Source organism: Oryctolagus cuniculus, chromosome 13 (assembly GCF_051225735.1).
Source record: "Oryctolagus cuniculus isolate XC-2025 breed Fujian yellow rabbit chromosome 13, ASM5122573v1, whole genome shotgun sequence".
NCBI classification, from domain to species: Eukaryota; Metazoa; Chordata; class Mammalia; order Lagomorpha; family Leporidae; genus Oryctolagus; species Oryctolagus cuniculus.
The window spans coordinates 44,156,234-44,169,905 of NC_142879.1; the positions used below are offsets into that span (position 1 = coordinate 44,156,234).

General features: G+C 40.5%; 1 protein-coding gene across 2 annotated transcripts in view; it reads left to right on the top strand.

The window, feature by feature from the left end:
* Positions 1–13,672, top strand: part of SLC39A12 (solute carrier family 39 member 12) — a 100,573-nt gene that overhangs the window by 32,081 nt on the left and 54,820 nt on the right. For both annotated transcript variants that reach the window (XM_002717411.6, XM_089311503.1), the window contains exons 6-8: positions 1,567–1,848; positions 3,728–3,935; positions 10,789–10,961. In XM_002717411.6, coding sequence (XP_002717457.3) covers positions 1,567–1,848; positions 3,728–3,935; positions 10,789–10,961 — 663 coding nt within the window. The remainder of the gene's footprint in view (positions 1–1,566; positions 1,849–3,727; positions 3,936–10,788; positions 10,962–13,672) is intronic.

Below are 13,672 nucleotides of genomic sequence, written 5' to 3' on the forward strand. Positions count from 1 at the left end.
ATAGAAAGTATCTCAATAAATTTTTGAATACATGTCAAAATGAATGTATGGTAGATATATAAGGTCAAATAAAATATTGAAATTAATTCACCTATTTCTTTTAATTTTTAAAATGTGATTACTAGAAACATTTTTTAAAGATTTATTTTATTTATTTGAAAGACAGGGTTACAGAAAGGGGTCAAGACAGAGAGAGAGGTCTTCCATCTGCTGGTTCACTCCCCAGATGGCTGCAATGGCCAGAGTTGAGCTGATCTGAAGCCAGGAGCCAGGTGCTTCTTCCGGGTCTTCCACTTGGGTACAGGGGTCCAACGACTTGGGCCATCCTCCACTGCTTTTTCAGGCCATAGCAGGGAGCTGGATTGAAAAGGAGCAGTGCCCATATGGGATGCTGGTGCTTCAGGCCAGGGCGTTAACCCGCTGCACCACAGTGCTGACTCCAAGAAAATTTAAAAGATCTATATGTCTTGCACTAAATTTCGCTGTGCTAGGGAATGTGGGTTGGAGGTCTTTGGGAAGGCATCTGGTGAGCGGAGGGAGGGAGAATGCCACTTTAAGCTGGGATCTGAGAAAGTCAAGGGCAGCAAAGACACTTGAAAGATGACAGGGAAAGAGCTTTGTGATACTGACAGGAAAATCACAGGGGCAGAAATATACTGAGGTTAGAGAGGTAGGGTGGACCAAGGAGAAAACTGTGAGAAGCCTGGATTTTCTTCTGTGTGTAACGGAGCATCACGTAACAGCCAAAATCAGGTTTTATGCAAAGTAGCAAATGAACAACTTGTGGCAACTATAGTTGGACCTAGCGGTGAAACCAATGTGCTTATCAATATTTCTCATATCAGTAAGGGTATGGGCTTTTGCCATGAATTCAGAAGAATTCTGAATACTGACTCAAATAACCCAGGCAGCATGGGAAGTCTTTTTAAGCTTTTAATTTGGTTAGGGAAATGCATAGGAGAGTGAGGGCTCTATCTGAGGGAGAGAAGGAAGTCCAGGGATTAAGTTGGGATACACGGAGCAGAGAGCAGGCCAGGAGCCACGTGCAGTGAGAGCTTGGTTATGAGCAGCCACAAGCAGCTTAGCACAGGTAGCAAAGTGAAGGCAGAGGTCGGGCGGAAGGCCACACACCCCAAAGGCTCAGGGCAACAAGGGTGGCAGTGAGGGAAAATAAGGGAGGGGCCCAGTGAGCTCTAGGCCTTTTGCCCACTTCCAAAGGGGAGTGGTTAATTAGTCTGATTGGCAGGTGGGCATACAGTTGTGGTCAGGTAGGGACATGAACTCACACAGGGGTGTGGTGAAGGCGTGGTCTTCCAGCTCACAAATCTAATCAATTTTATCCTATCTGCCTGCCTACATCAGTGGGCCCATTCCTAGAAGAAAGGGCTACTTAGAAGAGCATCACTGTTACAGGAAAGTCTGACTGTTACTCTCTTAGGTGGATCCAGTTGTTGGGCTGCTTACCTTGCCCTCTATGCATAAGACAGAAGCAGTGTTGACCGTGTGGTTGGTGGTGTATTGGACCAGTTTGCTAGACTTTGTTTCTGCCTTTTTTTCTTCCTTCAGTGCCTTGAACCCGATGCATTGTTACTAATCGCTGGAGGGGGTTTGGAAGATGAGCTAAGAGAGGAAGTAGTCCAGAGAGTGTGTCTTCTCCTGCTCTACTACATTATTCATCAGCAAGAGATCTGCGCTTCTAAGCTCAACATGAGGAATAAAGAGTATACATTTTACCTGCACAGCCTGCTGAGCCTCAGACAGAACGAAGACTCCACTTTCCTGTCGCAGAATGAGACAGAAGATATCTTGGCTTTTACTAGGCAGTACTTTGACACTTCCAGGAGCCAGGTAAGAAGGGCACAATTGCTAACTTAATGCTCCAAGATGCAGCCACAGAGATGGACGTTTGGTCACTTATTGATTCCTAAGCCTTCTAAGGACTTTGAAAGGAGCTAGCTACTGGTAGTATTTAGTTATGGGCTTCATGCCACGACTTCAGATTCGGGATCCAAAAGTGGAAATGTGATTATGAGCTGGACGGTGACTTTTAGCCGGATCGGGTTGGCGTGCCAGCAGAGTGACAGGGCAGCTCGCTTCTCAGCCCCGTGAGCTCTCCAATAAGTGACTCAGGCTTTTGGATTGATCTCCAAGGCCCGAACTGTTATGGGCAGTGTGTCTCTTTGCTTGCCTTCTGGCCGTAGAAGAAGGCAGAAATGGGGTGAGAGAGGTGAACTCATCATTAATCATTTCACAGAGGCAGCACTTTGCAGCATTTTCTAACGTGCTATACTTTCGGGGCTTCTGACCTGTGCACAAGGTGAATTCAAGGCTTCACATCTCTTTCTGCTCCTGTTTGTGGAAAGCAGGCTCTGAATCTCCTGTTACCTTCTTTGCTATGCTAGCAGAAATGAAGCTGTCTGTTAGGTTTTTGCTTTCTGGTGTGTAGTGGGAAGTTTCAGCACATAGTTTTCTGAACAGAAAATGTATGTGCATTGCATTCTCTCAAATGGTTGAGCAGCCATAAACACACTTTGAGGAGTATGCTGAAAACTAGTTATTTTTTCTTGATGTATTCATTGACGTGCATAAACTCATTTGGCTCTTGGTCTCAATTCTGGCTTCTAGAAGCCCAACAGAACCTCCTATCATATTGTGACTTAATGACCACCAAGTGTACCATTTGCTGTAACTATATTTAATCTCTCCCCCGGGGTCCTCTATTGATGAACCTACCTTCTTTGTTTCAGTTCATATGTAATGGGTTTAATATAGTGCTTGACATGTAGTAGGCAGTCAGTAAGTATGTAAGTAAATGAATGGAAATATTAGGCGAGATACATTGAGTGGCTCATAATTGAATCAAGGAAAATTTTTGCAAGCATAAGAAGGTCCTAATGTGTCCCAGGAATTCAAAGAACACAGCCACTTTGCTGGCTTTGATTCATAGCGAGCCCACACATGGAGTTTGAGATTAAAAAGAGATGTGAAAGTGGAGGTACCTGGTGATGATACAAGGCAAAAAACCAGCAGGAAGTCAATACAGGGGAACATAAATGTGATAGTCATGCATCTGCAGGGTATACTTGAAGTTTGGAGAGAATCTGCCAGCTGAAAGACTGTAAACAATAAGAGTAGGAGACGCTGTTGGAGAAAACACCTTTAAGAGGGTAATGAGCAAGGTTGATGGCCCTGTGAGGGCGGCTGGCATTGTGGTGCAGCAGGTATGATCCCTGGCTGAAGTCCCAGCTGCTCCACTTCCAATCCAGTTCCCTGCTAATGAACCTGAGAAAGCAGATAAACATGGCCCAAGTTCTTAGGCCCCTGCACCTTGTAGGAGACCCAGATGAAGCTCCTGGCTTTGGCCTGGCTAAGCCCCAGTTATTAGGCCCATTTGAGGAGTGAACCAGCAGGTGGAAGATTCATTCATATTCTCCCTCCCTCCCCCCACCCCGACTCCCATCTGTAACTGCGCTTTTCAAATAAATATATTTTTTTTAAATGTGGGCCAGTGTGGTGGGTAAAAATCCCATAGCATGGCAGATAAAAGAAATAAGTGCAGTGTTTTCTAAATAGAGTTTCAGAGACAGGAGGAGGACAGCTGCCCTATTTCCACTAAGAATTCAATATTCTTTTAGATGAACTATTCCTTTTGGGGGAAATCCTAGATAGGTGTTACTCAAAAGACCTTCAGAAGTTACGTTTCTCTTTACTTCACATTCGATTTCAGTGTATGGAAACGGAAACACTACAGAAAGAATCTGGAATCCTAAGCAGCGATGGTGCTGATGAAAACACACTTCCTCAGCTGGCGGAGATGATCATCGCGCTGTCCCTCCAAGGTGTTTGTCTGGGGCGAAGAAGCTTGCCTTCCCCAGACTATTTTACAGAATACATTTTCAGCTCCTTGAATAGTACACACACTCTCCATCTAGCGGGTAAGGATGCTTTTCATGAATTTCACTCCCAAGACACATCCACCAAATAAATGGTGCAAGAGAAGCTGAAGCTGTGTGAGGACTGAATTTGTGCAGGTATGTTTTAAATACCATTTTCTCCCAGCATGTAGTAGGACTGCCCAGGTGGCCTTCCGGGGCAAACATGCTGTGATGTCTACGTGGGAATGAGGTAAAAAACATGACCTCTGGTCATTTCCATGGTGATTGAAATAGCAGATGTGGAGCTAAAGAGAGAGATTTTATGATCTGCCATGAGGACTGACTAAATGCTTTCCTATTTGGAACACAGTTCTGGGCCAGAGGTGGCAAAGTGTTGCATGGAATGACAAAATACTGTTCCAAGTACTGCAGGAGGTTTAATAGCAGTTTGCTTATAATCATACATGTCAGTCACTTAATTTTAAACAAAAATAATGAGACGTCTGTTCCTTGCTGCATTCCTCACTACCAGCTTTTAGGGCATTGAAATAAAATGAGATGTCAGAAGGGGAACAGCAGTGCTTGTTTTGGACATTTCTTTGAATTTGACAGGACAAATAACTTGAACGTTGATCAACTTATTTTTCAAATCTGCCTCCAAATACCCCAAGATGAATTCTGTTAGAAAAGCAAATCACAACTAAGAAATTAATGACCCTGGGGTGGATGTTTGATGGAGTGGTGAAAACACTGCTTGCAATGCCTGCATCTCATATCAGCGTGCCTGGGTTTGAGTCCTGAGTCAGTCCCAGTTCTTGCTTCCTGCTAATGTGCACCCCAGGAGGCAGGAGTTGATGGCTCAAATACTTGAGTCTCTGCCATCCATATGGAAGACCTGGACTGAGTTCCTGGCTCCCGGCTTTGGCCTGGCCCAGCCCCAGCTTTTGCAGGCAACTAGGGAGGGAACCAGCAAATGGGCGATCTCTGCCTCTGTCTCTCTGCCCTTTAAACAAATACCATACAAAAGAACTCAATATCAGTAAAAATGCAGGTCACATTTTTGTGATTTTTTTTTTTTTGACAGGCAGAGTGGACAGTGAGAGAGAGAGACAGAGAGAAAGGTCTTCCTTTGCCATTGGTTCACCCTCCAATGGCCGCTGCGGCTGGTGCGCTGCGGCCGGCGCACCGCGCTGATCCAATGACAGGAGCCAGGTACTTCTCCTGGTCTCCCATGGGGTGCAGGGCCCAAGTACTTGGGCCATCCTCCACTGCACTCCCTGTCCACAGCAGAGACATTTTTGTGATTTTTAAAAATTTTTGTTTTTTTATTAGATTAAAATTCAAATAAAGTACACAAATGCAAATTAGATTGTTTCATGCTTTCCTATTCTTCCATCTTCTCTTAAAATTTTTCTGTTGAGAAAAACAAAAGGGATTGTTGACAATCTGGATTTTACTGCTTTCATTGTAACCCATTTAACACGTTTTTCTAAGGGCCGCCTTCCATGTGTACTGTTTGTTAGACTATTAACTTTTGGTTGTTTTTGGAGGTTATATTTTGTAGTTGGCATCTCCCATTGAGGGGCATATAACATGACTATCTTTCTCTTTTTTGAGAAGTTATAAACTATTGATGGTCATAGCCTAGATTAATTAGGGCTTACAAAATGGTGATGTTCTATTTCTCTCATTTCTGTTTTATTTATTAATTTAATAATTTTATAATGAAAAATCATCTACTCATCATTATTTCATTTTATTGAAGCTTAGTTTTCTAAACTATAGCACAGTTCACTTGCATCTTTCAAAGGATATAAATGACCTTTAAAATTATATAGTACTGGGGACAGCATTGTGCTATGGTGGGTAATGCTGCCAACTGTGGTGCTGGCATCCCATATGGGCACTGGTTCAAGTCCTGATTGCTCCACTTCCAATCCAGCTCCCTGCTAATGCAGCTGAGAAAGCAGAAGATGGAGCAAGTCCTTGGGCCCCTGCCACCCACGTGGGAGACCCAGAGGAAGCTCCTGGCTCCTGGCTTCAGATGAGGACATGAAGTCTTCATGTAGACTGACAGGTTCCTGGTCCCATCAGGGGCAGCCAAAGGAGCTAAGGATGTGGGGTTCTCTCTTCTCTCTCTCTCTCTCTCTCTCTCTCTCTCTCTCTCTCCTCTCAGCTCCAACCATTGCAACTATTTGGAGAGTAAACCAGTGGATGGAAGACCTTTCTCTCTCTCTCTCTCTCTCTCTCTGTAACTTTGCCTTTCAAATAAATTATATATATATATGTGCTATGATTTCATCTCTCTCAAGCTGTTATCAATATTACCCCAAATGGGATGCAGATTGCCCCTGCTTTGACCCGTAGAATCATAGTCATGTTAGCCTTACATTCCTTTGATAAAATCCCTAAAATATCTCTCTCACTTTCTGATGTAACAAGATATTCCAGGCTTATTTTGCATAATTCCTGCCGAGACCTGGAATTGATTATTTTTACAAATATTTTTTGTTTTGATATGATTCAGTTAATCAAACTGTTCTTTTATTGCCTTTGGATTTTGAGTCATAGTTCAAAAACATTCCCATGTTCCCAGGTGATAGAGGAAGTCACCCATATTTCCTTCTAGTACTTGGCTGTTTTCATTTCCGGTCCATTTAGGATTCATTATGACATAGGCTAGGAGGAAACTCTGAGGTCTAGTTTAGTTTTGTGTATGACTCTCCAATTTCCCTATATGTCATATTCAAAATGCAGGATTTTCTCCACTGATTTGAGGTGCTGCTTTAATATAATACAGTCAATTTCTAAATTCAGGGGCTGGCACTGTGGCACAGTGGGTTAAGATTCTGCCTGAGTCACCAGCATCCCGTATGAGTACTGGTTTGAGTCCTGGATGCTCCATTTCTGATCCAGCTCCCTGCTAATTCTCCTGGGAAAGCATTGGAAGATTGTCCATGTGCCTGGGCCCCTGCCACACATGTGGGAGAGCCAGATGGAGTTCAGCCCTGGCTGTTGCAGCTGGTAGTAAAACAGCAGGTGGAAGAGCTCTGTTTCTGTCTCTGTAACTCCATCTCTGTAACTAACCCTGCCCTTCAAATAAATACATCTCCAAAAAATCACCTCAATGCAGTGAACATTCTGGATTTCCTATTCTGTCAGCCAGCTTGTATGTTCACGTGCAGGCACCATACTGCTTGACTAATAGTGGCTTCCTGGTATATTTTAATGTCTCGTAGAGTTAGCCTTCTCTGTTCTTTTCTGGATGTTCCCGATTGTTTGCTCTTCCTAATGAAAATTATCAAACTGTAATTTTATTGTCATTGCATTTAAAATTTCTAAAATGATTTCAGGAGGAATGGTACTTATGAGATGTTGTACCTTTGTGTCCAAAAGCACAGTGTCTTTCCATTTGTTCCTGTCTGTGTTTTTGTAGAATGTTTTTATTATTTTCCTCACTTAGATTTTAGGTTTTTCTTTTTATGTTTAGGTATCTGACTACATTTATTTGAGAGACAGAAAGAAAGAGTTCCACCTGCCAGTTCACTTCCTAAATGCTGCAACAGTCGGGGCTGGCTTGACTAGAAGGCAAAAGCTGGGAATTCAATCCAGGTCTCCCACGTTTGTGGCTGAAACCCAATTTCTTACATCGTCACCATTGCCCCACATGGTTTGTATTTAGCAGGAAGCTGGAGTCAGGAGCTGGGGCTGGGTAATGAATCTAGAACTTCAACATGGCATGCAAGTTTCTTAAGCACTAGGTTGAACACTTGCCCCTAATTTTCTTTTTGAAGATCTTAAATGAGGTCTTTCATTATGTCTTCTAATTGGCTTTTATATATATGAAGGATTTTGATTTTGGGGGGTTAATTTTATAACCTCTTCCATGATTAAATTAGTTGATTTTTGCTTTGTAGATTTTTAAGGGGTTTTAAAGACATGATTATATCTTTTCTAAGTAGATATGGTTTTGCCTCTTTATTTCTAATTCATATATTTTTAATTGTTTTCCTACCTACTTGTACTGTTTAATAATTCCAATACAATGTTAAATAGTAATGGAGATGATCTTCATCCTTATGTTGTTTCTGACTTTGAAATAAAATCCTGTAGTATTTCCTCAGTAAGCTTAGAGAATAAGTGAGAAAAAAGATATTTATGAAAACTTACATATTAACTTGGATTTTTAACGTTTTCACGGTTCTTTATTTCTTCTGATAGGCTGGACCAAAATGAAAAATTTACCCAAAGGGTAAATCTAGGTCATTTCCTTTCCACCTAAACAACTTTATTCTGTATTTCTTGTAAGTTTAGCCAGCTAGCCATGCATTTTCTCATTCATTGTTTATCTGAGATTTTTTTTTCACCTTCATTTTAAAAGATTGTTTTGCTGGATAGAAAATTCTTCACTGACAGGTTATTTTTTTCCTCTTTGAATATGGCATTCCACTACCTTCTGGCCTCCACTGTTCAGGTGGAAATCAGCCACTTACTGTAGTGATGCTCCCTGATATGTGCTGAGTCATTTACTTCTTCAAGATTTTATCTTCGTCATTGATTTTCAGCAGTCTGACTATAATGTAGTAGATTGTGTATATTCTTGTAGTTATCCTACTATTTCAGCTTCTTGAACATGTAGATTAAAGTCGTATATTAGACTTAGAAAAGTTTTAGCTATTATTTCCTCCAGTTTTTTTCTTTTTTCAAAAAATATTTATTTTTTAAGGGGTGCAAATTTCATAAATACAACTTTAGGAATATAGTGATTCTTCCCACCATACTCACCCTACCACCCACATTCCCACCCTACCTCCTTCTTCCTCTCCCCTCCCCAGTACCATTCTCCATCAAGATTCATTTTCAGTTAACTTCGTACATAGAAGGCCAACTCTAAACTAAGTAAAGATTTCAACATTTTGCACCCCCTCACACACAAACTCTTTGAGAACAGGTATCACAGTTAACTCTCATAATACAACTCATTGAGAAAAGAGGTCCTGCATGGGGAGTTAGTGCACAGTGACTCTAGTTGTTAATTTAACAGTTAACATTATTATTTTATTTTTTTTGACAGGCAGAGTGGACAGTGAGAGAGAGAGACAGAGAGAAAGGTCTTCCTTTGCTGTTGGTTCACCCTCCAATGGCCGCTGCGGCCTGCGCTGTGGCCAGCGCACCGTGCTGATCTCCCATGGGGTGCAGGGCCCAAGGACTTGGGCCATCCTCCACAGCCTTCCCGGGCCACAGCAGAGAACTAGACTGGAAGAGGGGCAACCAGGACAGTTCCAGCGCCCTGACCGGGACTAGAACTGGGTGTGCCGGTGCTGCAGGCGGAGGATTAGCCTATTGAGCCACGGCACTGGCCAACAGTTAACATTCTTATGTATGACATCAGTGACCACTGGAGGCTCTTGACATGAGCTGCCTAGGCTATGGAAGCCTTCTGAATCCACAAACTCCGTCAGTATTCAGACAAGGCCATAAGCAAAATGGAAGTTCTTTCCTCCCTTTAGAGAAAAGTACATCCTTCTCTGATGGCCCCTTCTTTCCGCTGGGATCTCACTCACAGAGATCCTTCCAGTAGAGTATCTTCTTGCCACAGTGGCTTGTCTTTCCATGCTTGAAATGCTCTCATGGGCTTTTCAGCCAGACCAGGAAGCCTTAAGGGCTAATTTTGAGGTCAGAGGGTGCAAATTTTTTCTGATTCTTTCTCTTTCATCTCTCTTTCTGTAACTGCCATCGCATTTATGTTAATGTGCTTGCTGTTGCTCCACAGTTCCCTGAGACCTGTTCTTTATCTCTGTTCTTCAGAATCTATTATTTCTGTTAACACCAAGTTCAGTGATTTTTTTTCTTCTGCTTTCTGAAATATAATGTTGGGTACATCTGTTGAATTTCTTGTATCAGTTATTATATCCTTTAATTCCAGAATTTCCATTGAAATTTTTATATAATTTTGATCTCCAATTTTTTAATTTTTAAGTTTTTGTGTGGAAAAGTACTATTAATTGATTTATTCTTGTCATACTTTCTTTTAATTCTTTAATATAATTCTTTATCACTTCCTTTAGTTCCTTAAATATACTTGTAATGGTTGCTTTGAAGACTTTGTTAAATCCAACATCTAGGTCTAATCAGATATATTTATTGATCTTTTGCCTGACTATGGGTCATGTGTTTCCTTGTTTTCCAAGTATCACAAATTATTGGTAAAAATTCATCTTTTAAGATGAAACTTTAGCTTGCAATATAGCATTTAGGTAAATTTGAAAGACATTTTACTAACAAGTAAGAAGATAAGTATATGGACTACTTCTCTGTCTCAGTCATATTGTTACACTTAGAGGTATTTTGAAGGAAACTAAACTGCAGTATACAAAGTGGCAAATATACCACAGCACTATCAGGAAACAAGTCAAGTTTGTGTCTATAATTTCAGCTCCCTTTGCTTTCTTTTTTTCTCTTTTGTGAATGTATATTTAAGAGGAAAACAGTTTGATTGACTTAACTACTTAAGATGAGTCATTTTACTAAGGAGTCTTCAGAGGATAAATTTCCTAAGGATTAGGTCACGATCATCTTTAACTTATATATATGTAGAAAAGGGAAATACTTAGCTCAATAAAATGCATTTCCATTGCTCAAAGTGCACATTTATTATTTTTAGGACATAAATATGGTGGGAATATCTGTGTAAAACTGGCTCAGCCCTGAAGTTTAACCAAGATCATGTGAAGAAATCAGTATCCATGTTTAACAAATGCTCAATAGCCTTGTTCAAGAAAAAAAATGTTGGCTTTCCTTTGAACCAAGTTTGCCTTATAGAATATCTATGCTGTGTCCATGTGAAATAGTGATTATTCTGAACTTAACCTATCTATTTTATGTGACACCAGATTTTATATGAAATTTCTAGAACTAGACCAACTCCTCAACATTCTCTGGACCAAAAGTACCTGTGTCAAAAAGGATAAAATCCATCAACTTCAAAGGAAACAGAGCAATATAACCATCCATGAGTGGGGCTACTTTAATCTATCTGCATTCATGGACAAAGAATCAGATGACGGTCTTATTTCCTGGGATCAGGTATTGCCACTATTTTTCTTACATCATCATTTGTTACTATCAAAGAAGCCAGTTGTGCATACTCTATAGGAGTTGTAGGAAACTTAGTAGTATGTATTTGCTTAAAAGTAAAAATAGTTTATGTCTGCAGTGTGGTCATGGTTTTCTTTTTCTGTAACTGGTTCTTATTCAAATAAAAGAAAAAATAACTGGTTCTTATTAAAATAAGAGTTATATAACATCTTTCCCCTATTGGATCCATATTGAATGCATGAATAATTAATTCAAAAAAATATTGAGCATTTACTATGTACCAGTCACTACCTGGGCATGAGGAATGTGGTGTTGAACAAAAATAAGCACAATTCCTACGGAACTTACAAGGTAGTAAGAGGGTATAGATGCCACATAAATAATCACAATGATAATGAAACTTCAGATTACATTAGGAAGAGTGTCCTTGGGACTGAAGATTTATTATTTGTTTGAAAGGCAGAGTTACAGAGAGAGGGAGAGATGAAGACAGAGACAAAGAGAGATAGAGACAAAGAGAATGCTTCCATCTAATTGTTCACTCCTCAAATGACTGCAAAGATCAGGCTGGGCCAGGCTAACGCCAGGAGGCTGGAACTCCATCCAGCTCTCCCAGGTGGGTGGCAGGAGCCCAGGCACTCAGGCCATTCTCTACCGCTTTCCCAGTCATACTAATAGAGAGCTGGACTGGAAGTAGAGCAGCTGGGACTCGGACCAGTGCTCATAAGGGATGCTAGCATTGCAGGAAGCAGCTTAACATGCTGTGCCACAACACTGACCCCCAGAATAATATTTCTATATGGGTGGCCCTGAGAAGGTTTTTGAGATAAGATGATATGGGAGCCTGTAGACATATACATTAACATTTCCTGAAGTGTGCCTCAAAGTACATTCACTAGTTTGCTTCAGTGCTTCTAAAAAAAGAGATGCTATGGTCAAGTCAGTTGGGAAAATGCTGGAGACACATATTTTACGGTTGCATGTTAAGCTGTCTGGACAGTTCCGTTAGTAAAAAAAAAAAAAAAATTTATCAAACCCAGTATTTCTCCAACTTTGATCAGAAAATCCTTCCCTGCCCGTCTTTTAAAATCCTGAGAAATCCATGTTCTGTGATAATGGTTGACATTTATGGACTGTTATGTGTCAGACACTGTACCATTTAACCTTGATTACATCATTTAGTTATCACACAACATAAGGTTAATTTGTTTTGTTCTATTCTGCAAATGAGGAAATATTATCCGTATCTTAAAACAGCAATACTGAATGTTGTGCTCATAACTATGAATACATGATTTGGCAGCATCACACATTTTTGTTACATATTCAAAAAGTCAATTTCTGTTACTTATACAATGTATAAAAGGTATTTGCTGATTCTCTCAACTCATGCTTGTTGTACCCAATAAAATCACAAGGGTGATTATGATTTTAATCTTTGTTGTAAAGTCTCAAAATCTTAAATGCTTCTTCATGATCAATTCTCAGGAAAGTAACACATTCACCTTAATGGGACCCTATTTTTAGAGAGAATGGAAGTTATTTTCTTTAAACGTAGGGATAATTGTTTTTCTGTTCTGACTGTAAAATAAGTAACACAATCTTTTCTGTAATTTCTGTCTTAATCTACCCCTTCCTTTGTGATTCTGGATGAGACTAGCATGGGTCACAGATCTGAAGGCCCTGTCTCTAGATTTAGGCCAGTTCTCTCTCAGTGTTCTCCCTGGACTAGCAGGATCAGCATCACCCGGGGCCTTGTTAGAAATGTAAACTCTCATCTCCCACTCAGAATCTACGCGACCACAAGTCCTGAGAGCAGAACCCAGCGCTGTGGTTTTTCACAAGCCCTTCAAGTGATTCTCAGAACTAGAGGTTAGGAACCACAGCTTCGGGATATGTTTGTAAAGCTTCCATAGACGCCTGATAATATCAACACCAGGAAAACGTATACTGAAGTTTTGTGTAAAGGAGTCAAGATGTTTTAAAGATTATTGATTGGGTAATCTAAATTTTTTATTTTCTTTCTTAAAAATATATTCAAGCATTTGTAGGCTATCACGTATTGCCTCTGTGGATGCTTGTGGTAGTGATTTCAGAAGAAACTTAAAACAATGGCCTAAACAACACAAGAACAGCAAGTAAAGATCAAGGGCAATGAAGCTTATAATAGAATAACCTTACCCTGTGAGAAGATATTCTAAAACTAGAAATTATTCCATTTTTGACAATGAACTAAGGAGAGATGTATGGCTTTCTGTTCTTGTTTATGTCTGCAGTCTTTCACATCCAGTCAGGCATTTCCTGGTAGGAATATTTATTGTAAAAGCTTCATCATCAAAAGTTTGATGCTAGTTTCTCTTTATTTTTGTCAGTGTTTTTAATGAAAAACTGATTGAATGCCATCAGAAACAAATGGTGCAAAAAAGAGAATGTTGTCGTTGGCGTATATTATTTTATAAAGAGAAAACCCTGTAAGTTCCAGCTTTTAGTTGGTGCTGTTTGTAATAGAAATATTTTGAGGTTCTTGTCTGATCCCTGTCTGAGAAATGTGTCCCTCACCTGGAAAGGCCAGGGCGCAGCTGGGTTTGAACAGCATAATCCCACTTCCCACCACATGGGCAGGGCTAGTCCTGTGGGTGAACGCCTGACCCCAAAGAGCCCATCTTTGGCTTTGTTGAATCGGTCAGATCTCTCTCGGG